Raw genomic sequence first — 23,501 nt, 5'->3', positions numbered from 1 at the left:
CCGTGGTGCCGCAGCTGGCTGCGTGTGGCGGCAGGCCCGGCGTCCGTCGGCCAGGAGCTGGACCCCATCCCACTGGGAGCCCGAGGAGCGGGAGCTGCAGGAGGTGGAGAGGTGCCGGCTCCCTCCCGGGCCCTCGGCCTGAGCAGGACCTCGCGCCGCCTTGGCGCCTGGCGTCCCGCGGCCGCACCCGCAGCGGCCCTTGTCTCTTTTCCTTCTCCGAGGCGCAGGGGCAGGTGTTCGGCTCCTTCAGGACTCGGGGTCCCTTCACCAGTGACGTATTTCATCCCCGGTGTAGAGAACTTGGCTTTGGTAGGTGTTAGGTTTCTGGGGAGGTGAACAAAGAGAAGAGGGCCAGGCCCTCTGCGATTTAGCCCGAGGCTCGCCACCCACCCATATTGCCTCCGGGCATAGCTTCTGCCGTTGCTTTTCTCCCTCAGCGCCCTGAAACGACAGAAAAAAAAACATCCGGTTCCAGAAGCTTCGGAGGCAAATCGGTTTTTACATAAAGAATTTCCAGCCGGGCCTCGTGTGTGTCAGCGGGTGAGCATTGACCTAGGATCCAGGAGATCACCGCTCGATTTGCCGTCAGGGCACATGCCCGGGTTGCGGGTTTGATCCCCAGTAGGGGGCGTGCAGGAGGCCGCCGATCAATGACTCATCATTGATGGTTCTCTCTCCCTCTCCTTTCCTCTCTCTGAAATCAGTAAAGATATATTTAAAAATAAATAAATAAAATAGCCCCGCTTTCAATGCCCATCCCCTTACTCTGCTCTATTTTTCTTTATCTTGCAGGCCACTATCAGATATTATATCTATTCCTTTAATTGCCTTTATTGCCCCCCCATACAATGTAAGCTCCAAGAAAGACTTTGCTTTAGTCAGATGCTATATTCCCAGAGCGTAGCATATATTAGGCGCTTAGTGAACAGTTATTGATTTAATAGGTGAGACATCAAAGTTGTCACTCTATTCATATAGGCACTCTTTGCCGGAAGGCGGACGGATACAGTAGAGTACTAGAAAAAATCACGCATGCGCGCAGGATACGGGAAGTGTAGGAAAAGGGGCGGAGCATCGAGAATCTCGCGGACAGAAGCGGTTGGAAGTCCAAATCGCGGGGTGAAGGGGCGAACGCCTGGTGCGGCTGCGCGTGCGCACTGCGAGCTCTAGCCTGCTGCGGCCGCAGTTTAAGGTGCCCGAAGGCGGGGCAGTGACCTCGCGCGCGTGCGCAGTGTACGCGGCGGCGCCGAGTCCCGGTGTGCGAGTAATTCTTGACTCGCGCGGCGCGTGCGTAGTGCGGCGGCGGAGGGATTCAAGACCGGTTCCACATCTTGTCCCTGTCGCGAGCCGAGGCCGCGCGGGCTCCTGAGCAGCGGCCTGGTCCGCGCGCTGGGTGGGCGACGGAGGCAGGCGGACGCGGACGCCGCTGGAGTCGAAGCTAGAGCAGTAGTCTCTGCTGCTGAGGGGCCGCCGCAGCCGCCGCGAGCCCCCGGACCGTCGCCAGGTCGAGGAGGGCGCCGCGCGGCGGGTGAGTGTGGCTGAGTGGCCTTACCGGGTATGGGGCTGCTACCCACAAGCCCCTGCGGTGGGTCCGGGTCCCTTCCCCACGCCCCGGCCCCGTTCCCTGCGGCCGGGTCCCTTCCCGCGCCACCACACCTTTCTGCACCCCTTACCCAGAGTTCTCCGGGCACTTAGGCCCTCTTCCCACAGTCCTCCCGCGGCCCCTTACCCACAGGCCCTTGCGGTGTGTGTTGCCTTTTTTTCTTCCCCGTTTCCTCTGCGTCCTGGACCCTTACCCATAATTCCTTTCGCCTTTGGGGGCCTAGATCTATTACCCACAAGGCCCCGGCTGGAGGGTTTAACTAATGACGACCTTCTTCGGTTTATCGGAGACTTACTGCGACCCCTGCCTTGTTCTCTAAGGTTTGGGACACCAGCCACCACTGCTCTGGATCTCCCTCGTCAGTTTCCTTGATTTTCTCCCATAAGCCCCCAGGGAACCTCTCAGTCCCATAGCTCCTTGCTCAGGACTCTGAGACTTAACTACTTACAAACCCTTTTTCAGTTTTTGTTTCCCCTTACAGGCTTTGCCTCACCCTCACACAGCTCTCTCCCAAGAAGTTGCTTTTTCATTCAGATTCACCATTTTCATCTGTGACTTAGTATCACTCTGTGCCCTTACAGAACCTATTTTAATACTGAGATTCTGCCTCTATTTTACTCTATTGGGAGTGAAGGGATTGTAGAGGCTTCATCTCCACCAGCCCAACCTAACATAAGGCCGATTCGCTTTTGCTGTCAGAGTTGGCAAGATGACTCAGTTCCTGCCGCCCAACCTTTTGGCCCTCTTTGCTCCCCGGGACCCCATCCCATACCTGCCACCCTTGGAGAAACTGCCACATGAAAAACACCACAATCAACCTTACTGTGGCATTGCGCCCTACATCCGAGAGTTTGAGGTGAGTTCACTGAGCAGACTTGAGTGGTTTGGGTTCTTGGGGTTGGGGAGGGTATCCTGGATTTGGGAGTCCACAGTCTCTGGCCATTTTTTAGCTGTGTGCTTTAGAGAGGTGATTTATTCTTTTTGATCTTCAATTTTCCTGTCTTAACGGGGTTGATAATGTATCCCTTGTAGGGTTTTTGTGAAAAATTCAGTAACTAGCAGTTGAGTGTTCAGCTCTGGAGTGGTCCTTGGCGCACACACACACACCATTTATCAGCTTTGTGACCGTGGGCAAGTGGTGTATCCTCTTGTGCGTTGATTTCTTCATTTTTAGCAAAGGGATAAAATTATCTTTCTCAGAATATTGATGAGGAATTAACTGCACAATGTGTATTATGGGACTTGGCAGTCAGCAAATATCAACATTTGTTATCGTATTTACTTTTTCTTTTTCTTTTTGTTTTTTTGAAGAGAGGAAGGGAGAGGGAGAGAGGGAGACATTGGTCAGCTGCCTCCCATGTACACCCTGACCGGATGAAACCCGCAACACGAGCATATGCCCTGACTAGGAGTCAAACTGGTGACCTTCCAGTGCACAGGATGGCACTCCAACCAACTGATCCATACTGGCCAGGGGTCTACTTACCAGTTTGGACATTAATAGGGTGATGTACATAAAGGGTTAGCACCATATGATAGGTGCTAACTTTCAGCTCTGCATCTTTAGGATAAACATGAATACACAGCTTAGGCTCCTGGGTCTTTGGGTCTTTTTCTTTTGTAAAATTGGGGTAACAACATCCACCTCATAAGGTGCATCAGAGCACACCTGAGAAATGTTGGCAAACAGCTAGAAGTTGGAAGAGGAAAGTTCTGCATGGAGGAGGAAAGGGCAGCTAGAGGCGGAGAAAGTTGCAGAGCTTGTTAGTGGAGAGATAACAGAAGATTGGCTCTTTAGTAGGATTTGCCACCCTCAGTGAACTTGGGTAATGTTATTAGCTAGTTAAACTAATTTAATGGCTACAGTCCAGTGGCATCTTTCGATGATGTTGTCATGTGCCAGTTACTATTTAATGAGTGGTTGATGAGACCTGCCCTGGTCCCAGAGGGTGTCCAGTTGTTTGTTCTGAGCATTGCACTGTCCTTTTGCTTGAGGCCTGGTCCCAATTCCAATCTATGACAAAGGATAGATTCAGTGGAGATTGATGCTTTCAATAAACGCAAAAGCATTATTACTTTTTTATCATTTTTAAAGACTACAGCCCTGGCTGGGTGGCTCAGTTGGCGCATTGTCCTGATGTGCCAGGCTTGTGGGTTCAATTCCTGGTCAGGACATATACAGGAATCAACCAGTGAATGCCTGAATGGGTGGACCAGCAAATCAATGTCTGTCTTCCTCCCTCCCCCCTTCTCTCTCTTTCTCTCTCTCTCTCAAATCAATAAATTTAAAAAATGAAAGACTACAAAATAGAAGATAAAAGTTATTAAGTTTTATAGGTATAAAAACTTCCCTGTCAGATTGCTGTAGAGAATCTGAATACTACTTACTCCTGATTTCTGTACTTCTCTTGTCACAAACCAGTAACAGTTTGCTGATAGCATTGGTCCATGTTTCACACTGATCTATGCCACTCCCCGGCCTCCACTGGCCTGCCAACTGTTGTCATTGTTTTGCTTGTGTGTATGTGTGGGAGGAGGGGATGCACGGTTGAGATGTTTATTATTCCTGAATGGGTTATCCTTACTATTTCCCTTAGTCTCTCCCACCCTGTCACCTTTCTTCTTTTTCCCAGGACCCTCGAGATGCCCCTCCCCCAACACGAGCAGAAACTCGTGAGGAACGCATGGAGAGGAAGGTATGCAACTTTTGCCTCCTGGCCCTGTGTCTTTTTGCCCCTTTCTCCACGATATTCCTTGACATTAGGGCACTTTTGTTGGCGTTTAATTGTATACCTTTCTCCTGACAGAGACGGGAAAAGATTGAGAGGCGACAGCAGGAAGTGGAGACAGAGCTAAAAATGTGTAAGTCTCTTTCCTTTTCCCACATCTCTTCTTCTTCAAACCCTCTTGTATTTCTCTTCCCCCAGGTCAACCCCAGGACCCTATTTTGGGAAAGTGGAGTTATAGTTCACTTTTTAGCCCCCACTGTTTGTCAGACACTGTTTGCTTTGGGCACTTAAGCGAGAGAGTGTAGAGTAAGGGCTGGCAGGAAGGGAGAGCCATGGTACCTGAAGCTGTGCACTGCAGGGGAGTGCCCTTGGAGGGGCTGCACAGTCCAGATGGGTCTCACAGGCTAAAGAATGGCCAATGAGGTAGTCCTGGCTCCACCTGAGCTCTCTATCCCTTAGGCTGGGGATGTTCCATCCCTTCCAGATACTGGAATTGGGATCATGGGACAGGTAGATAGTAGCCATTAACCAGATTTCACAACCTCATATGACCCTTTGTTAGCGTGAGTGCCTCCTACTATTGAGGCTCAGGTGAACCACTTCACTCCAGCCTTACTACCTGGGGGGGTCCTCAGGGTGCTTATGCACATGTGTGACATCTAAATACCTGGATGTCTAGCTGAGAATTCTCTGAGCCCCGACTCTCACTACAGCTGCCTTCTCTCGGAGGCCTCACAGGCATCTTAGACTCAAGGTCCAAACCATAGTCAGGATTTCCCCTCCCCACCAACCTGGTCATCTCTGGATGTTTTCTTCCCTGGGACATGGCCATTCAGTTTTGCAAGACCATCCAGTTGTTGCTATCCAGTTTGTTTTTAACACCTTCCCCCCGCCCCTTTTCTCCAGGCTGTCATCAAGACCTATCTCTGTTACTCTCTAAATGTCACAAATCAGACTCTTTTTCTCTGTGTCCTCTCGCTTGGACACACAATAACAGTCTAACTGTTTTATATCCATCTCTGTCCCTGCCAACTCCTGTGGGTCTTTTATACGTACAGCTGTACCTTTCTCTGCTAACAGCATCCTTTTGTTCAGCATAAAGTTCAGAGTCCGCTGCTCACTTGTTATAGATTCATTGTGCACCATGCCCCCCTCCCCTCCTGCTCTAGCCACACTGGCCTCTTTTCATGCCTCATCTTTGCCAGATGGTCTCTGTCATTGGGCTTTTGCCCTGGCTGTTTCCCCAGTCTCAAGGATACCTTGGTTTATGTGTAACAGCCCTTATCTCAGTTCAGCCATCACTCAAGGAAACCTTTTCTGACTTCCTTGCTCAGGTCAGGTCCCCTTATCCACTGAAAGCTCCAAGTGCTGCAGGTTGGTCACTCCGGTCTGCAGGGGGATTCGCTGATAAACACCCATCTCTACACTGTCGGTGTACAAAGGCTCCAAGAGGACAGGGAGCCTTTGGGTTTGCTCACCATTTTGTTCCTAGCTCCTATAGGACATAGCACACAGAACTGTTGGCAGCAGTTAACTTGGGGAGTATTTCAGGTGTGCTGTTAGGGCACAGGCCTGGTAGTCTGACCCATGTGAGTTTTAATCCCACCTCTGCCACAACCGTGTGACCTTTTGGATAAATCACTTCTCTTGGAAGTTGTTTTCCACACTTTATTTTTTTATTTTTTTAAAATATATCTTTATTGATTTCAGAGAGAGGAAAGGAGACGGGGGGCGGGGGGAGAGAGATAGAAACATCAATGATGAGAGAGTCATTGATCTAGCCGCAACCTGGGCATGTGCCCTGACTGGTAATCAAACCCCGATCACCTGGATCCTAGGTCGACACTCAACCGCTGACCCACGCCCGGCCAGGCTGTTTTCCACACTTTAAAAATGGCATCCTGGCATGTTAAAGGACACAGAATGCAATTAGCCAAATTCAGAATGTGGGAAATTATACAGGATAAACTTGGGATCCAGTTTTTTAAACAAATGACAAGAAAAGGGGGCTGGGCTGGGAGTGGGCCATATGGATTAAAGCATCAAAAGATACATTAACCAAATAGTAAGTGTAGAGCTTGTTTGGACCCTGATTTAGATGAGCTAACTATAAGAATGAGTTTTGAGCCCTGGCCGGGTAGCTGGTGGAAAAGAAAACCGAAGCTTGTCAAGGCCAAGTGTGCTTACCAAGAGCAGGAGTTCTGAGCTACTTTGCCATGTAGAAGTCTAATGAGGTTTCCCAACTCCATAGTTCAGGCTTCTGAGCTCCTGCTACCTAAATAATCCCTATAACCAAGGATTTATGAAGGGGAATGTAGTAGGTGGGCTCCGCCATGCACACTGGTAAACTGATGGCCAGCTTTACTTCTTTGTCACCTTTCAACTGAGGTGTTCTTTGTCCAGTAACGGGGGTACTGTTGACTCAGCTGCGCTAGCTTCTGCTTTTAATCATACTTGGCCTCTTGGGTAGGCTAGAACTACAGGCTCATGCAGCACCTGGGGTGCTTCCCCCTTTCTGCTGCCTGCCAGGAAGCTCAGCTGTCTGCTGTTGGCCTTTACCTACTCCCTCAGGCAGTGATCACTGGTCCCATGGAAGTGTTCCTACCATACTTGTTACACCACCTACTGCCTGATGTTGGCAAGGTGTAGTTCCTTTTGCTGCTGTAACACCTTCACTTGGGTCAAATGTCATCATCTCAGTGAGGCCTTTCCTGACCGTCCTGTTAAAACTCTTCTGTTCATCTCTCTGTCATCATCATCTGATAGAACTAGATGATTTCCTTATTACCCTTGTTTATTGTCAGCTTCCTTCCATTAGTTATGAACTGCAAGAGGGCAGGGAGTTTGTTTGTCTTTTTCACTGTTGAATCCCTGATACCTAGGACGGTTCCAGTCACATGCAAGTGCTTAACAAACATCTGTTGGATGAATGGGTGAGAGCAACTCAGTACCAATTGAGAGACCTGGGCACAGAAAATTACAACCCAGAGGGATGAGGGATGGTGAGGAACTGAGGCGGGTAGGTGCAGAGATAGTGTTGTCTTCAAAGATACCATCAGTTTCCAGAAATTATTCCCTTCAATTTAGGCTCAGTGTTCTGCTTTTTAAGAAATTCTCTAAAGCTCAGCTGGCGTGGCTCAGCTGTTGAGCATCAGCCTGTGATCCAGGAGATCACGGTTCAGTTCCCGGTCAGGGCACATGCCCAGGTTGTGGGCTCGATCCCCAGTGCAGAGCTTGCAGGATCAATGACTCTCATCATTGATGTTTCTATCTCTTCCTTTCCCTTCCTCTCTCTTAAATCAATAAAGCTATACTTTTTTTTAAAAAAAATTCCCATTAGTCATCTGGAACTTAGTTTGTGTTTGCAGCCAAACCCTCTCACAGGAAACAGACCTTGGACTTTCTCTGGGGTCTTACAACACCCAAACTGTGTTCCTGAGAAGCTGGTGCCTTGGGGTTCAGCATAGGGCCTGCTGGTTAGAACACCTGGGCTGTGAAATCAGGCTTGGTCTCTGCTACTCTTGCATTCTTCTTTTCCATGCCTCAGGGATTTGTTTTATGTCCACTTGCAAAATGATAGTAAATAATTACCAGCGTCTAGCACAGTGTCCCATATTACGCGATCAATATTAATATTATCCCTTTTCTCATATTCTCCCAGAATGTGGCAAGTCCTTCTGATAGTAGCGCTGTATTGGAGAAGAACCACCTCTGTGCAATGGGCAGGGACATGTGGGGCCCTGGCAGGAGTCAAGGGCCATTGTGTGTACTGGGGCCACCATACCTGGTGAAAATGACTTCTTCCCAGGCTTGATACATCAGAACCACCTGTGCCATTGGTTTTATAATAGATTCTAGCTCTTGTCTGTGGAGATAGTTATTCCTCAGTGGCCTTGTGGTAGTAAGGCTGCAAGAAAGAATCTAATCAGCCTCTTGTGAGCTCTAGTAGCAGCCCTGTTCTTCCCCTTAGGCCACAGGTCTTTTGGGTAGAAAGCATGGTTGGTTTGCTCCTAAGCTCCACTCCCAGCCAGAGGGTTATCATCAGGTTTCCTTGCAGGCTGCAGTTTTGAGCTACACCAGTGGGTGGCAGTGTGGCCCTATCAGTGAGGGTGAACAGGCCACCTCTTCAAAGATGTCCAGTCAAGTTTAGTTACAGCTGGGAGGGACAGGGCCTTAGGATATGTAGGTCTGGAATGTCTGGTGGGCAGCATCCTGTCAGTGTGAATTCAGCCTTATCCCCTCCCTGCATCAGCCTAAATCAGCCACTTGGGTAAAGGCTGCTATGCTTCAGGGAAACCAGGGCTCAGAGGGACATGCCAAGGTCTTTGGGTTACTAACAGTTTTCTTCATGTATTGGGCCCCCTCCTATCAGTCTGTATCTGTCTCACTATGTGAGACTGTTGGTACCTTTTACTTATAAATTATCTTCTTCCTGTACAGGGGACCCTCACAATGATCCCAATGCTCAGGGTGATGCCTTCAAGACTCTTTTTGTGGCTAGAGTGGTGAGTCTCAAGTCCTGGAGCCCCAGAGGAGTCTGGAACTCAGGCTGCTGAGAGCTTGGGTGTGGGACAAAGGGCAGAAGGCTGGGTCCCGGGAATGTTCTGAGGGGTCAGCTTTGAGAGAGTTCACTTCTCCTACTTAACCCTGTATCTCTTGTAGAACTATGACACAACAGAATCCAAGCTCCGGAGAGAGTTTGAAGTATATGGACCCATCAAAAGAGTGAGTGGACTGGGGCAGGGGTATTTGAATTGGGGAATGTTGAGGGAGGGAGAAGTCTGGCTTCTAGTCCCGAGGACACGCACCTCATTCCACACAGCTGACTTTGGGTAGCAGAGGAAAGTTTAAGAAGTGATGACTGCTTGTTGATTTAGAGCAGGGTTGGGCAAACTACAAACTTATTATTTGTAGATAATATTTAGTTGGTGTCCAGTCAGGCCTATTTGTTCACCTTTGTTGGTAGCTGCTGTTGCTATGAGGCAGAGTTGGGTTGTTGCAGCAGAAACAGTATGGCACTCAGAGTTGGGAATATCTGCTGTTTGCCCTTTATAGAAAACGTATGCTGCCTCCTGTTTCAGAGCAAGGCTTTATATTTTAACTCATTTCCTCATTTAATTTAAAAGTCACGTAAATATTCTGGGCAGTAGTGAGGGCTTTAGATCAGCTTGCACATAAACTGCTAAGCCCAGCACTGTTAGAGTATCAGTCGCTCTGGGCTCTTGAAGGACAGAGACAGGGTTTGAGGCTTCTGTCTTGGGTGTCAACCAACCCAAGGCCTCACACACAGGCTGTGTGATTAATGGGATGAGATTTCCCTGTGCCAGAACTAACCTCTGTGCCCGCCCCCCGTCCCCCAGATACACATGGTCTACAGTAAGCGGTCAGGGAAGCCCCGAGGCTATGCCTTCATCGAGTACGAACATGAACGAGATATGCATTGTGAGTACCTCCCCCCTGAGCCTGGCCCTCTGACCCTCTCTTTGCTGCCCCAGCCCCTTCCCGTTGTCTGTCCCCACCTCCCATCCTGCCAAACCTGACATTAGCAATGTCTTTTCTCCTCCTCCCTCTGTTTCTTATTTATCTTTTTTTTTATATACATATATATATATATACACGTTTTTTAAAAAACAAACCAAAATCCCCCACAACGTGTGTGTGCGTGTGTGTGTGTGTGTGAACCCAGGGAGGTAAGTGTCACACGTTGAACCTCAGGGGCAAGGAGGGAACTGGGTGGGGGGTGGGGCCAGCTGGAGGTGGGGGGAGGGGTCGGATTTTGGGGGAGCCTCTCCCCATTCCCCCCACTGGAGTTGGGGACAGCCAGGTTGGATTGAGGACTGGCCTTTGAACCAGCCTTCTCTTTCCTCCAGCAGAGCTGGGACTGGGCCACCCGACCCTCCACCTCCCCACCCCTGGCCCCCCACCCTGTTTCTCAGTGGGCAGGGGGCTGGTAGGCATGTTCAGCGCCTGCCCCCACAACTCCAAAGCCCCCTTTGAGGCTGCGGCAGCGTCCACATGGGCAGGGATGGGTGGGTGGGGGCGGGCATGGCTGCGGCGTGTCCAGGGGCCGCCATATTAATTGACTGTTCTTATTGTCACTGCAGCCACCACGCAGCTGGCTTGCAGCTGATGCTTACGCTCCCCTTACAACACCTCAGTGTATGGTTGGTATAAGGGTTTGTATCATGGGTAAGATCACTCAGCACCGCACACCAGCCCAGCTTAGCCAGGCAGCTTAGGAGCAGCGAGGCGTCCCTTCTCCCATCCCCAGTGACCCCCTCAGACTCCCCGCACCCAGAACCTTTTCCTTGTTTGGGTGCCCTTTGTCCCTCTTGACCCCTGATCCATGTTTTCCGATAATCTTGCTGATACCAGGAGGGGAAGGATGAACCCTGATGGGAAAGGCAGCTGGCCTCTCCATTTGGGCTCCATCCAACCACCGACTTACCTGCCATCATGATGTCAGTGGCAAGGTGGTGGGAATACTGAAGAGGGGCTGCATTAGGGCCAGGGCTCCATGTGGAACCCTTCAACCTTTTGCTCCCTGCCCCTGTGCCTTCCGCAGGGCTGTCACTGTGGTGGCCCTGGAGAATTATTTTGGTTGCTAGATTTGGGGTGCTTTGCCCCATTCCTGTCTGCCTTTATCATGGTTGAGGCCTCTTGAGGGGCTGTGGTGCCCAGGCGCTCTCTAGAGTGCATGGAATTAGGGATTGGGGTGTGGGAGGGATCAAGCGACAGGCTGCAAACAGCTGAAGGTTGTGTAGATTTTACTTCAGACCCTTGCACTGTCTAGAGACCTAAGAGGGGGGGAGAGAGAGAGAGAAGCCTAGAAGTACACACGTCACATGTTTTCTTTGCTGTTACTCTGGGGTTGGGCCTCTTCTGGGGTTTGGGACACTGAACCAGAGCAGGGTTCCTTTGCTTGACTGTACCCAGTCCTTAAAATTCCTTTCCTGACTACCCTCCTCTGGGTTCAGGGGTCAAGTGGCCCCTCCTCAGATCATGGGCAGCACTCCATCTCCTGGACCCCCGAGGCTGTCCCCTTGTGTGCCAGCCTTTGGGCTGAAGCAGGTGGTGGGAGGGAATGTGGAGTTGAGGTGGAAAAGTCGTTCCATGTGCTGAGAGGGGGGTGGGGTGTGTGCCTAGACTAGCATGGACTTTATGGGGAAAAAGTGAGGGCGGACAGCTTTGCTAAGGCCTCCCAGCCTTCTTTGTAAACTTAAGATAGGCCCAGAGCTTTCCAGCTCCCAGACTTGATGTAAATTCTTGTCTCCCCCTTTCAAGACCTCCCTGAGGTTTCTTTGGGGTCCACCACTTCCCTCTGCCTGTCTCCAGGTGGTGCAGGAGATGTGGTTCTGCTCCCTCTCCGTGGTTCCCTAGAACTCCCCATTTCCTTGCCCTGTAGCTTTAGCTGACCCCATGGTGGTGGGTGGGGTCGGTCCGCTTGCTCAGGTAAGCTTGGGGGCTCCAGGTAAGCGGTCCCGTGTCCCCCCCCCGGGAAGCCCGCCTCCTCGCCAGGCCCCCAGGAGTTGCCGAGCCCCCCCCATCCCGCTCGGTTTGGACACCCGCAAGGCCGGCATCGGTAAATGGCACCTTTTTCTCTTCCTCTGGTTGTTATTTGGGGGGGGAGCGGGCTGGGGCTGGGCAGGGTATTGTGGTTGGTTGAGGACAACCCCCTAGGCCAGGGCTGGGGGTGGGAAACGGACTTTTTTGGCCTTCCCTACAGCCCCTATGTAAGACAGGCCAGGGCGCTGGGCCTGCCCTTTGCTGCGCCCTGCCCAGGAGTGGGATCACGCCTCCCTGCATCTCCCCCTCTACTCCCCATCCTTCCTGAGAGGCCTTTAGGCTGGGGTTGGCCACCCAGTGTGTGTTGCGCTGGGGTGTGGAGGGAGAGATGGGGTGGAGCCTGGGGTTGGGTTGCAGAGTCAGTCGTCTCAGGTAAGGCAGGAATGTTCAGTAGCACCGCACGTCTCCCATGCCTCCCTCCACTTTCCCTCTCCCCCACCTGCTGTATGGGGACCCTTCAGGCCCCCTCAGGGTCCCTGGGAGCACCATAACCTGCCTCTGCTCCCTGCCATCTCCTTAAGATTTCTCCCATCCCTTCTGGTTCATTTTCTGTTCTGATGTCTGTTCCCTCCACACTCACCACGCCCCCACACAAAAACAAAAACAGAAAACGGTGTGAACTGGGGTGCGGAGTGGCTGGCTGGGCCTCCTCCCCCAGCATGATGTGTTAGGGTGCATGCCTGGGGTTGTGGAGGAAGCCTCCACCACAGCAGAGTCCAGCCTTAAGTTAACCTCCGGTTTCTTTGCAGCGACTTTGGCCGCCTTGGTGGGAGGGGGCTGCTCTGTCATTTGGGAGTAGGAAGGGCCTGGGAGCCCAGGGAATGGTAGTTGAGGGTGGTCTTGGCCCCCCAATGATGATTGGGGGGTGATAAGGAAGCAGGTGCTGAGATGGAGCAGGCCCCTCCCTGGTTTGGGAGAGGGTTGGTCTGGCTGTCAGTTACCTGGCTGGCTGGTGTGTGTGTGTGTGTGAGAGTGAGAGTGCCTTGATGGGACGTATGGGGATGGGGATACTGCAAAGCTGGGCCCTGTCCTGACTAGAGGACCCTCTGGGGACTCCTTCCCTTCCTCCTCCCCGCATCTGTTGCAGCCGCTTACAAGCACGCAGACGGCAAGAAGATTGATGGCAGGAGAGTCCTTGTGGATGTGGAGAGGGGCCGAACCGTGAAGGGCTGGAGGCCCCGGCGACTAGGTGAGCACATTCTGCCCATGCTTGGCTTTGGGGGTTGTGTGCTTGGTGGCTTCATTCTCACCTTCTTCTACACCCTCTTCTACTTTCTGTCTTCTTGGTTCCCCACTGCTGCTCCCGTCTTCCTCCAGCTCATCCTCTTTCATCACTGTCACATTGCTGGTTTCTCTCTTCTCATTCTGGGTTACCGAGTAGGAATAGGAGCACTGGCCTCTCCAGGCCAGTCTGGGACCAAATGCCTCAGTTTCCTCATCCTGGAAAATGGAGTACTTTCATAATCTCAGAGTTCACTGAGCTCATCATCAGATGCCCAGCTTGACAAGTGGCATGTGGTGGGCCTTGTAAATGTCATTGTCTCATCCACTTACTCTCTGCTCTTGCTCATTCATTCAGTGATTCAGTACACACCTGTTAGGTCACCGGCTATGTACCTGGCTTCTCTAGTCAAGAGCAAGACATACATGGACAGCTTCTGTCCTTACAGCTTCCTACATTCAGTTCCCCTCACTGTCTCTAATTGTCATTTACTCTCTCAGTCAAGGTCAATTTATTTGCAAGTATCAGAAGCGCATTTGAGCTTCCTAGAATAAAGGGGCATTGTCAATACAGAATCTTGAGTGTCTTTTGGAGCCCAGAGACATGTGATGCCAGTGGCCCTCAGGAGGACCTGGTAGCCACACCATAAAGCTGTCAAGAGCTTGCTTCTGCCTTGTCTGCTGTTCATGCATACTGGTCTTTTAAGTGTCTCCCCCTATTGGTCCAGTGTGGTATTCCACAGCTCCCTGCTTTACACCCAGTCCTGAATGGAGGAATCTCTGTGCTTTGGGGTGGGTGGATTTGATTGGCTCAGCCTTGGGCCTGGACCTGGGGCTGAGGCGCTGCCATCCAAACATGCCTGTTAAGTGTGTTGATTCCTGCGAGGATGAGTGACAGCTCTCAGAGGAGATGGCTTTCCCTGGGTAGACACTCCAAGTCGGTCCAGTACCTTCTGCTCTTATTCTTGCCTCCTAGCCCCGCTATTCCTCACTCTTGACTTGCCTGTGCTGGGTAGACCACATACTCATCTGCTGAGTCTCTGGATTTGATAGACAGGCTCTTACTTGCTCTCTGGTTTCTCTGGGTGGAGTGGGTTCTGCAGAGTCTGCTATTTTCTGTTGTGGTGGAATCCTGGAATCCCAGAAACTTTTCGTTTGGTAAGCATTCAGACTTTCTGATGGCGATATGTGGTATATCCTGACCTCAGTATACATGTGTAAAAATGCATGCAACCCAAATAATTTTATGAAACTAGTTCTTTTCTATGGGCAGGGCATGCTAGACTTTATACTGTATTCTGTTGTTTTATTGTGTGTCTTTTTAATATACTTGTTGCAACCCATCAAATTGATGAGGTGATCCACTGTTGGGTCAGGACCTGAAAATGGAAAACACTAACCTGTTCTACCCTCTGTGACATAACAGGTACCTGGTCAGTTGCCTGTCTCTATTTGAATGTCTCTGATAGTCATGTAGCCCCTTTCCTTTTTCACCCTTTAAGTCATTTCTCATGTGGAGCTCCAGTTGCTTCACTGGAGTTTTTTTCCAGGCAGTGAGGTACAGGAGAGTGCATGGAGTTAGCTGAGAGTCACATCCCAGCTCTGCACCTTCCTTGCCATGTCATCATGGGCAAGTGGCGTTATCCGAGTTTGTTTCCCCGTCTTAAGAACAAGACTACCCGCTATTCCTTGGGGTTGTTCAGTCGGTCAGTTGGCTACTGCACATGCACCTTTATGTCCTGGATGCTGTGCCATGTGCTAGTTACAGCGAGTAAGCCAGACATCGTCCTGGCTCTCGTGGTACTTTACAGATTTCCAGGAGAAGCAGGTGTTAATCAACTCAGGTGTACGTGTAAAATTTGAAACTGCAGTTGAAGTTCTAAGAAGGAAATGTGTATAGTCTCTGAGTATGTGGCAGAGAACGGCTTAATCTGGTAGGTCAGGGACGGCTTTCTGAGCAAGTGATGTTTGGGCTAACATGTGATGTGTGAGTAGGAGTTAGAGATGAGGAGGACACTCCAGGGGAAGAGGTGAATGAGCCCCAAAATGGGCAGGAAGGAGATGGAGAATTTGAGGAGATTGAAAAAAACCCCTCGAATATAAAAGCCCGGAGGCCCTTGGTTTGGAATATGGGTAGGGGCCATCTTTGCAGGCAGGCATTGGTAGCAGCTTGACGAGTTTAGACTGTCATCAGTGAGAAGCCATTAAAGGCTTTGAGGCAGATCATGTTTTCAATTAGATTGCTGTGGTTTCAGGTTTGGATGAGGGTGGGGGTGACTTGAAGGGAGGGTTTACAAAGAGGCTGTGTGCAGTGCACAGCAGTTAAGAACATGAGTTTTTGCCTGGCTGGTGTTGCGCAGTGGTTGAGCGTCGACCCATGCACCAAGAGGTCACTGGTTCAATTCCTGGTCAGGGCACATGCTCGCATTGTGGGCTTGATCCCCATTAGGGGTGTGCAGGAGGCAGCCGATCCATATTTCTCTGTCATTGATGTTTCTATCTTTAACTCTTTCTTTCTCTAAAATCAATTTAAAAATAATATATTAAAAGTAGTCTAAAAAAAAAACACGTGTTTTGGAGCCTAATTACAGGTGTTTCCCAGCTAGCACTTTGTGGAAGTTGTCCAGTCTCTGTAAAGCATTTTGTCACTTTAAGAGAGTGCTAGCCAAATGTCCTCACACTAATTGGCTCCATAGACACCATCAGAGATGGTGTCCTTCCCATTGCTTTTCGAGGCTTCTCTTTTCCCGTCCTTCACCCATGCTCAGGCTTACCCTCTCTTCCTCTGCCCCACCTCCAGGAGGTGGCCTCGGTGGTACCAGAAGAGGTGGGGCTGATGTGAATATCCGGCATTCTGGCCGGGATGATACCTCCCGCTATGATGAGAGGTAAGATTGGGCAGCTGGTTTCCTGGGAAGGGGGGTGGTGACATGGGGGAGCCCTGCCACACACCTCTGCCCACCTCATCCAGGCCGGGCCCCTCCCCGCTTCCACACAGGGACCGGGACCGGGACCGCGAGCGGGAGCGTAGGGAGAGAAGCCGCGAGCGAGACAAGGAACGAGAACGGCGACGCTCCCGCTCTCGGGACCGGCGGCGGCGCTCCCGGAGTCGCGACAAGGATGAGAGGCGGCGTTCCAGAGAGCGTAGCAAGGACAAGGACCGGGAACGGAAGCGGCGAAGCAGCCGAAGCCGTGAGCGGGCTCGACGGGAGCGGGAGCGCAAGGAGGAGCTGCGTGGTGGCGGAGGTGGTGGCGACATGGCAGAGCCCTCTGAGGCTGGTGATGCACCTCCTGACGATGGGCCTCCTGGGGAGCTGGGTCCAGATGGCCCTGATGGTCCAGAGGAGAAGGGCCGGGATCGTGACCGGGAACGACGTCGGAGCCACCGGAGCGAGCGGGATCGACGCCGGGACCGAGACCGAGACCGGGATCGCGAGCACAAGCGGGGGGAGCGGGGTAGTGAACGGGGCAGGGATGAGGCCCGAGGTGGGGGTGGGGGTGGCCAGGACAACGGGCTGGAGGGTCTGGGCAATGATGGCCGAGACATGTACATGGAGTCTGAGGGAGGCGACGGGTATCTTGCTCCAGAGAACGGGTATTTGATGGAGGCTGCACCAGAGTGAAGAGGCCTCACCTGTTTGGACGTGTTCCTACCCACCCGTTGCTGTCATCCTCTCCCCAACCTTGGTCACCGCCTAAGTTTGCCATCCATGGGTAGGAGTCTCCTTTGTTCTGGTTCCTTGAATTTAAAAATAAAATTAATTTCCTGTTAATGGGCACCTTGGTTTCTTCACTGCTCTTAATGTCTTCCCCAGAAGGTTGTCACCTGACTTGATAACCCTACTTTGGTTTGTGTTCCAGGGCATGCTGAGAACTTGAGCTTTATGACCTAAGGCTGGGGATACCCCAATATATTCCCAGAGCTGTTTAAACTGGGGTGAGGAAGTACTCTGTAAAGGTCCTTGATCATTTGTGTGCCCCCCTTTTTTAACCTCTTCCACACATTACCCTAGCTTGTGGGCTGTTCATACCCCTAGCTTGTGGGGGCCATGGGCTCTAGGCATTTGATTACTCAGAGGAAGCTACAGCTTTCAGTGTGTGAAAGAGAAGCTGTTGTCTGAAGTGGAGAGCGGGAAAAGTGAAGAAATGAAACGTGAGAGCAGGATACAAGGATAAGATTGGGTGGAGCAGGAAGTCCACACACCAGGATGGAAAACGGCCTACAATTCATGATGGCAAGTTCACCGTTTGTCTTACTTCCTACTGATGACAGTAGAGTAATAAGCAAGAAACAAGAGGTTTCACTGACAGTTGAGATTTCAACACATTACCGGATAAAAGAAGATGATGGTGAGAACACTTGTCTGATGACCCCTTAAGAAAGAAGCCACTCTTGCTGGACCCTAGAGAGGCTACAACTGCAGGTATAAGAAGGGTAAGAGACAAGGTGGAATTTGAATACAACTGTGGTCCTTTGTTTCAGCACTCAAGACGTGTGGGAGCTGGACACTCGTTGCCTAGGATATATCATATTCTTTAATCCTTATTCGAGGATATTTTTTCCATTGTTTTTCAGAGTGGAAGGGGGGAGAGGGAGGAACATTGATGTGAGAAAAAGAGACATCGATTGGTTGCCTCCCGCATACATCCCAACCGGGGCTGGGGATGGAGCCTGCAACTGAGATACGTGCCCTTGACAAGTTGAACCTGAGACCCTTCAGTCCAAGGGCCGACGCTTGAATTACTGAAAACCAAGAGGAAAAATAGACAATAGAACAGACCCAGGCATGATTTCAGTATTGGAGTTATCAGATTGAAACAGCTATATGTTCACAAAATAAGAGATGGAGAATTGTGACAGTCCTGCCATATTCCTGTTAATGCTAGAAGTGGTAGGGGAAGAAAAGGAGAATGAAAGAAAGCAAGCTCATAGGCTTTTTAGGAACTTAACAGAATATACTTCAAAATGAGGGATTTAAAACAAAACCCACTTCAGCAATGCAGTGGAGCAAGTCCCAGGATGGCAGTTTACTAGAGAGCACTTGGCCCAGGTTGGGTTCAGAGGACTGAAATTTCTGAGGAGTTTCAGGCTAAAAGGAAGACTCAGTAAGATACTGCGATGGAGAGTCAGAAAGAAATTGCGAATATGATGAAACAAAAGTAGGTAGAAATCCCAGGGGAAACCCACAAGCTGTTTGAGAAAGGATGTAATCACAGAACGCTACTTGGGCTCTGCAGTAAACAGTAAGTACTTGGACATAATGCAAGCACTTTATTGATGATCTCAAAACTGGTACCATGAAACTACCATGGAAAGACGGGGCAAGGCTGTAAGGGCAGAAAACCAGTATGTATATATTACTAAAATCGGTAAATTGAGAGAGAAGTTATTTAGACACAGAAGCAACTAGCAGTTTAAACACCTATTGTTGCCTTTTGCGATGGAGAGAGAACTGGCTGATGCTTTTCAATATTAGCCCTTCTGTATTTTTTATTTAAGTTCATTTTTTATTGTTGACAGTATTACAGATGTCTCCTATTTTCCCACTTCCCTCCTCCACCCAGTCCCGCCCCACCCCAGGCCTTCCCACAGTACTATTGTGTGTATCCATGGGCTATGCATATATGCTTATAGGTTAAAATAGAAAAAAATACTATGAAGGACAGGGACAGACACACTTGCAGCTTCCTCTGGCTTGGCAAAAGCCCTTTTCTGGACTCCATACTCCCATCCAACCAGTGGTGAGGTACAGCCACGCTTCAGTCTTGCTTACATTTCCTACGATCCTTTGGCCCCTCTAGAGCATCTGATACAGCTGTCTTTCTTTTTAGGAACACTTTTCTCATAGTTTCGTATCCACTTTTCCTCCTTTTCTGGCCATTCTTTGCCCTCTTCATTCGATGCCTTGTCTGCAGCATTCCTGTCCACTCCTATGGTTTTATTTACCACCTTTGTCCAAATTCTCAAAAATGCTTGCAGGTATTGGGTACTGCAGGAGGACCCTCAAATTCAAAATGGCCAATATCCCTCCTCCAGCGTAGACTGAGCAAAAGGTCCCGCAAGCACCTTTATACCCCCTTCTCCAGATCTGCCCACCTATCTTCCATGCCTCTGCTCTGGTCCCAGCTGTCAAAAGATACTCAGCCTCCTGACTGGTCCGCTAGCTCCACTCTTGCTACCATCCAATCAAGTCGCCACATGGTGGCCACAGTGATCTTCAAATACATATTTGAATTTCACATTTTACTCTTCGGAGTTACTATAAATTCAAAATCCTCAACATGCATGTTCCAACACACAAGTCGATGCATAAACTATCCTGCCCACATTTTCACCATCATAAACTGCAATCTTTACTCTGCTGTCCAGCTTTGTGGGCTCTAACTGTAAAGTGACCCATGTCCCGCCTCTTGATCTTGCTTCCAAGGACTTTTTTTTTTTTTTTAATATATATTGACTTCAGAGAGAGGAAGGGAGAGAGAGAGAGAGAAGCATCAATGATGAGAAAGCCCTCATTGATAGGCTGCCTCCTGCACACCCCCGACGGGATGGAGCCCACAACCCAGGCATGTGCCCTGACCGGGAATCGAACCCCGATGGCCTGGATCCTAGGTCGATACTTGACCGCTGAGCCACGCCCGGCTGGGCTCGATCACCTTGGGCCCAGACCTTTAACATACGTTTGTGCAGTGAACGGGAAAAAGGATAGAGAAGGGACAGACTGAGATGTAAGGAGGTGTGAACAGAAGCTGCAGTAAGAGGGGTCGCAAACAGGACAGACCCCTGGGGTTGAGGGCAGGACGGGGAGACAGGTGCGCCGACCGCCGCGCAGGGGGAGAAGCGCAAGCGGTACCCCGCCTCCGCAGGGGGCGCCCGTCGCCTGGGGCGTGGCCTCCTGAAGCCCCTCCCTCCTCGCTGGCGACCCGGCGGGCGGCTCGCAGCAGCGGCGGCGCCGACATGGCTGCGCTGGTGGAGCCGCTGGGGCTGGAGCGGGGTAAGTGCGCCAGGGGACCCTGCCCACCCCTCGGCGGCCTGCGTCCCGGACTCCCGACCCTGCCCCTCCAGGGCAAGGCCCAGCGGTGGGTGGGCGGGCGGACCCGGCGGGGGTGGGCGGGGCGGGGCGTTGTGAGTCTGGGGTTAGTGGGTGTGGGAGGGTCCGTGGGCGAGCGGCCGGGGAGGGGCGACCACTGCACACCCCTGTCTGGACGTGTATGGGGATCCCGGGGATGAAGGGCGCCCTTGCCACTGGCGACTCTGCGGGTGTCCGATCGGGACTCGGCTGTCCTTCCCGGGGTCGTAGCGCGCTGGTCCTTCCTCGGTCTCTGGCCGCCTCTCGGTGCTTCTCTGCGTCTCGGTGTCTGACTGTCTACCCGCCCGCCCCCGCCCGCAGACGTGTCCCGGGCGGTGGAGCTCCTCGAGCGGCTCCAGCGCAGCGGGGAGCTGCCCCCGCAGAAGCTGCAGGCCCTGCAGCGCGTCCTGCAGAGCCGCTTCTGCTCGGCCATCCGGGAGGTGAGCGCGCCGGCAGCCGCCGGCCTCTTCCTGGTGGCCCTGAGGCAGGGACTACGCCTCCCAGCAGTGCCCGGGGTGGCCGGGCGTCAGCTCCGGGATTTTTCGGGAGTTGTAGTTTCCTTTGGCTCCAGGTGTCGGTCGGGACAGTTCTTGGGTGGGAGAGTCTGCGGGTCCGGACTCCTGTGTTGAAGGGAGGAGGGAGCTGGCGGGTCCCTGATGCTGCTGCGTCCTCACCAGGTGTATGAGCAGCTCTATGATACGCTGGACATCACCGGCAGCGCTGAGATCCGGGCCCACGCCACAGCCAAGGTAGGGGCCCCGACTCCATCACTCACGGCATCCACGGAACTTCCGAATGTCAGTCATTCCTGGTTTCTCCTTCATAATTTTTGCCAAATCTCTGTACCACCCTTACTATTACTTATTTATAATTTAATCTCTCATTTTATTTAAATTTCACATAAAGAAAGCCATTTTTAGCAACTACAAATTGAAACTAGTACCGCATGCCTGACTAGAAGATAACCTTAAACATCTATACAGTGAAAATGACGAAATATCAGTAAGCACTGAAATCTGATTAAACTATAGTTAGATGCTATGGCTTGCTGCTTCCTGGAGGCTCTCGGCTTCTTCCAGGCCTTGTTTTCCTCTGTTAAAACGTGAGTTTGGCAAGTGTTGGGTATTTAAGGTACATTCACACCAAATGGAGACTTTCTCTTTGACATGTCTGAACCATCCAAAGTGAACCAAAAGGGGCATGAAGTCATTATGGAGAAATCTTTGGACCTGTAGCAGCCACCTCGTGCTTGGGAAAAGCTATCTGGCCTCAGTAGCTCTCCCAGGCCCAGATCCTCTACCCCAGTCTGCATGCCCACCATGGAGGGGCCCTTACGTCCCCATGCTTGCTCTTTCCCAGGCCACAGTTGCCGCCTTCACGGCCAGTGAGGGCCACGCACATCCCAGGGTAGTGGAGCTGCCCAAGACAGATGAGGGCCTGGGCTTCAACATCATGGGGGGCAAGGAGCAGAACTCACCCATCTACATTTCCCGTGTCATTCCTGGAGGTGTGGCTGACCGCCATGGAGGCCTCAAGCGTGGGGACCAGCTGCTGTCGGTGAATGGTGTGGTGAGTGGGAGGCTGAGGTAGGGCTGGGGTCACAGTCTGTCCTTGTTTTTGACATTTATTCAATACATGCTGACTGAACACTACCCCTATATCCAACCATATGCTGGGTGCTGCTGCAGACCCTGAGAAAAGTTGGCTTCAGCTCTTACCTTCAAGAACTCCCTCTCCAATGAGAGAGATAGATCCTAAGTGAAATATCCCTAATCCAGGGAGATAATAGTGAGGATGCAAAAAGCATTATGATGTGGCATCAGATCAGGGTAGATGAAAGAAGTTTTTGCAGAGGAAGGAACATTTGAGTTGGGTTTTGAAGGGTGAATAGGAGTTCTCCAGGCAAATAAGGTGGATAATGTGTTACTGGGAGGTGGTTGTAGGTAGGGGGTGTGACACTCTTGTGAGATGAAGAGAAAGGGCTTGGTTCTGATGGAGGACTGGGGCATGCAGGTAAGTAAAATCACTAGAGTAGATGGAGATATGACTAGATGAGTGGTTGGGGCCAGCCTCATCAGGCCTGAGTGCCAGCCTAAGAAGTTGGGACTTTGTCTCAAGGGCTCTGGGAAGCCACGGGAGGGCTGTGAGGAGCGGAGGGACAGACTGAGCTTGGAGATGTAGAAAGACTCCTTTGAGACTCCGTGGGGAATGGACTGAGGGAAGAGACTGGAGGCCAGGAGGCCAGGGAGGAGACTAGAATGAGAGTCCACTATGGAGACGACCAAGCCTGATCTGGGGCCAGGGTGGTAGGGACAGAGAGGAGGGAAGGGAGTCAGGGCAGGAGGGATGGGGCTGGTAGCAGGACTGTGGGCAGGGAGGGGCTAAAAATAGTCCTGGAGGTCTAGATCAGTGACTGAGAGCATATGGGGCTTGTCCCTGACATGGGGAACCTGGAAAATTTGGGGGAAAGACACTAAGTGAAGAGTTAATGACTCTCCCATGAGGACATGAGGTTTTGGCACCTCGCGGTTGGTAGCAGGTCACTAACAGTTAGTCCTGTTTTGGGGGTGGGGGCTGGGTGAGGGCAGTGGGCCCCAGGCCGAGCTGTCTGTACACTTTCCTGCAGAGCGTTGAGGGTGAGCAACATGAGAAGGCAGTGGAGCTGCTGAAGGCAGCCCAGGGCTCGGTGAAGCTGGTGGTGCGTTACACACCTCGCGTGCTGGAGGAGATGGAGGCCCGCTTTGAGAAGATGCGCTCCGCCCGCCGGCGCCAGCAGCACCAGAGCTACTCGTGAGCCCTTTGCCACCATTCCCCTGGGGCCTCCACAACCTCCCTTATCCCCAGACTCCCAAACCAGGCCAATGATTCCGGGAACCTTGATTGCCACCCCTAGCCATGGCTCCTCTTCTGGGATTCTGACCCTGACCCAGACTCTCACCCCAAACCATTCTGGCTAAAACCCTTGGGGATTCTTAGTGGTCTCCCATTCCAAGATCTGGAAGCTACTCTCCCTGGAATTCCTCAATCCACTTCCCTGAGACCTGGTTCTGGAACCCCTGCCCTGGCTCTTACCCATCCATTCCCAAGTCCCTTACCCTGAGTCTGGCTCCCTTCTCTTCACCCTCCTTGCAGGTCCTTGGAGTCCCGAGGCTGAAGCCACAGATCTGGACCCTCCCCTTCCCCCCTCCCCTGTACAGTATTTATTGTCACCGGCTCCTTATTTAAAGATGTTTGACCCTCATTGAGTGTTTGTGTCTGTCCTGCATCCCAGGGTTAGAGGGTCTTGAGATGTGGGGGAGGGAGAGGAGCTGA

At 51.6% G+C, this 23,501-nt stretch overlaps 2 protein-coding genes across 6 annotated transcripts; both read left to right on the top strand.

Moving 5' to 3' along the window:
• Positions 1 to 1,059: 1,059 nt before the first annotated feature.
• SNRNP70 (small nuclear ribonucleoprotein U1 subunit 70) lies at positions 1,060 to 16,898 on the top strand. 4 transcript variants are annotated; one of them, XM_081118092.1, is made up of 10 exons: positions 1,060 to 1,528; positions 2,303 to 2,459; positions 4,237 to 4,299; positions 4,411 to 4,465; positions 8,773 to 8,837; positions 8,995 to 9,057; positions 9,693 to 9,774; positions 12,986 to 13,087; positions 15,920 to 16,007; positions 16,091 to 16,898. In XM_081118092.1, exons 2-10 carry the CDS (start codon positions 2,313 to 2,315, stop codon positions 16,740 to 16,742), a joined length of 1,317 nt encoding a protein of 438 aa, XP_080974218.1. In that variant the 5' UTR covers positions 1,060 to 1,528; positions 2,303 to 2,312; the 3' UTR covers positions 16,743 to 16,898. The 4 variants fall into 4 exon arrangements, with proteins under 4 accessions (XP_080974218.1, XP_080974221.1, XP_080974219.1 ...); XM_081118095.1 differs by having other exon boundaries at positions 1,088 to 1,528; positions 16,118 to 16,898; XM_081118093.1 differs by having other exon boundaries at positions 1,308 to 1,528; positions 2,238 to 2,459.
• A 2,940-nt stretch (positions 16,899 to 19,838) lies between these two features.
• On the top strand, positions 19,839 to 23,433 carry LIN7B (lin-7 homolog B, crumbs cell polarity complex component). 2 transcript variants are annotated; one of them, XM_081119086.1, is made up of 6 exons: positions 19,839 to 20,114; positions 20,511 to 20,629; positions 20,867 to 20,938; positions 21,549 to 21,758; positions 22,816 to 22,979; positions 23,322 to 23,433. In XM_081119086.1, exons 1-6 carry the CDS (start codon positions 20,078 to 20,080, stop codon positions 23,341 to 23,343), a joined length of 624 nt encoding a protein of 207 aa, XP_080975212.1. In that variant the 5' UTR covers positions 19,839 to 20,077; the 3' UTR covers positions 23,344 to 23,433. The 2 variants fall into 2 exon arrangements, with proteins under 2 accessions (XP_080975212.1, XP_080975213.1); XM_081119087.1 differs by having other exon boundaries at positions 20,044 to 20,114; positions 21,549 to 21,746.
• The last annotated feature ends 68 nt before the right edge of the window (positions 23,434 to 23,501 follow it).

Source organism: Miniopterus schreibersii (genome assembly GCF_964146895.1).
Source record: "Miniopterus schreibersii genome assembly, chromosome: 18".
NCBI lineage: Eukaryota > Metazoa > Chordata > Mammalia > Chiroptera > Miniopteridae > Miniopterus > Miniopterus schreibersii.
The sequence above is the reverse complement of the archived record's forward strand: the minus strand, read 5'-3'. Positions and strand labels throughout refer to the sequence as shown.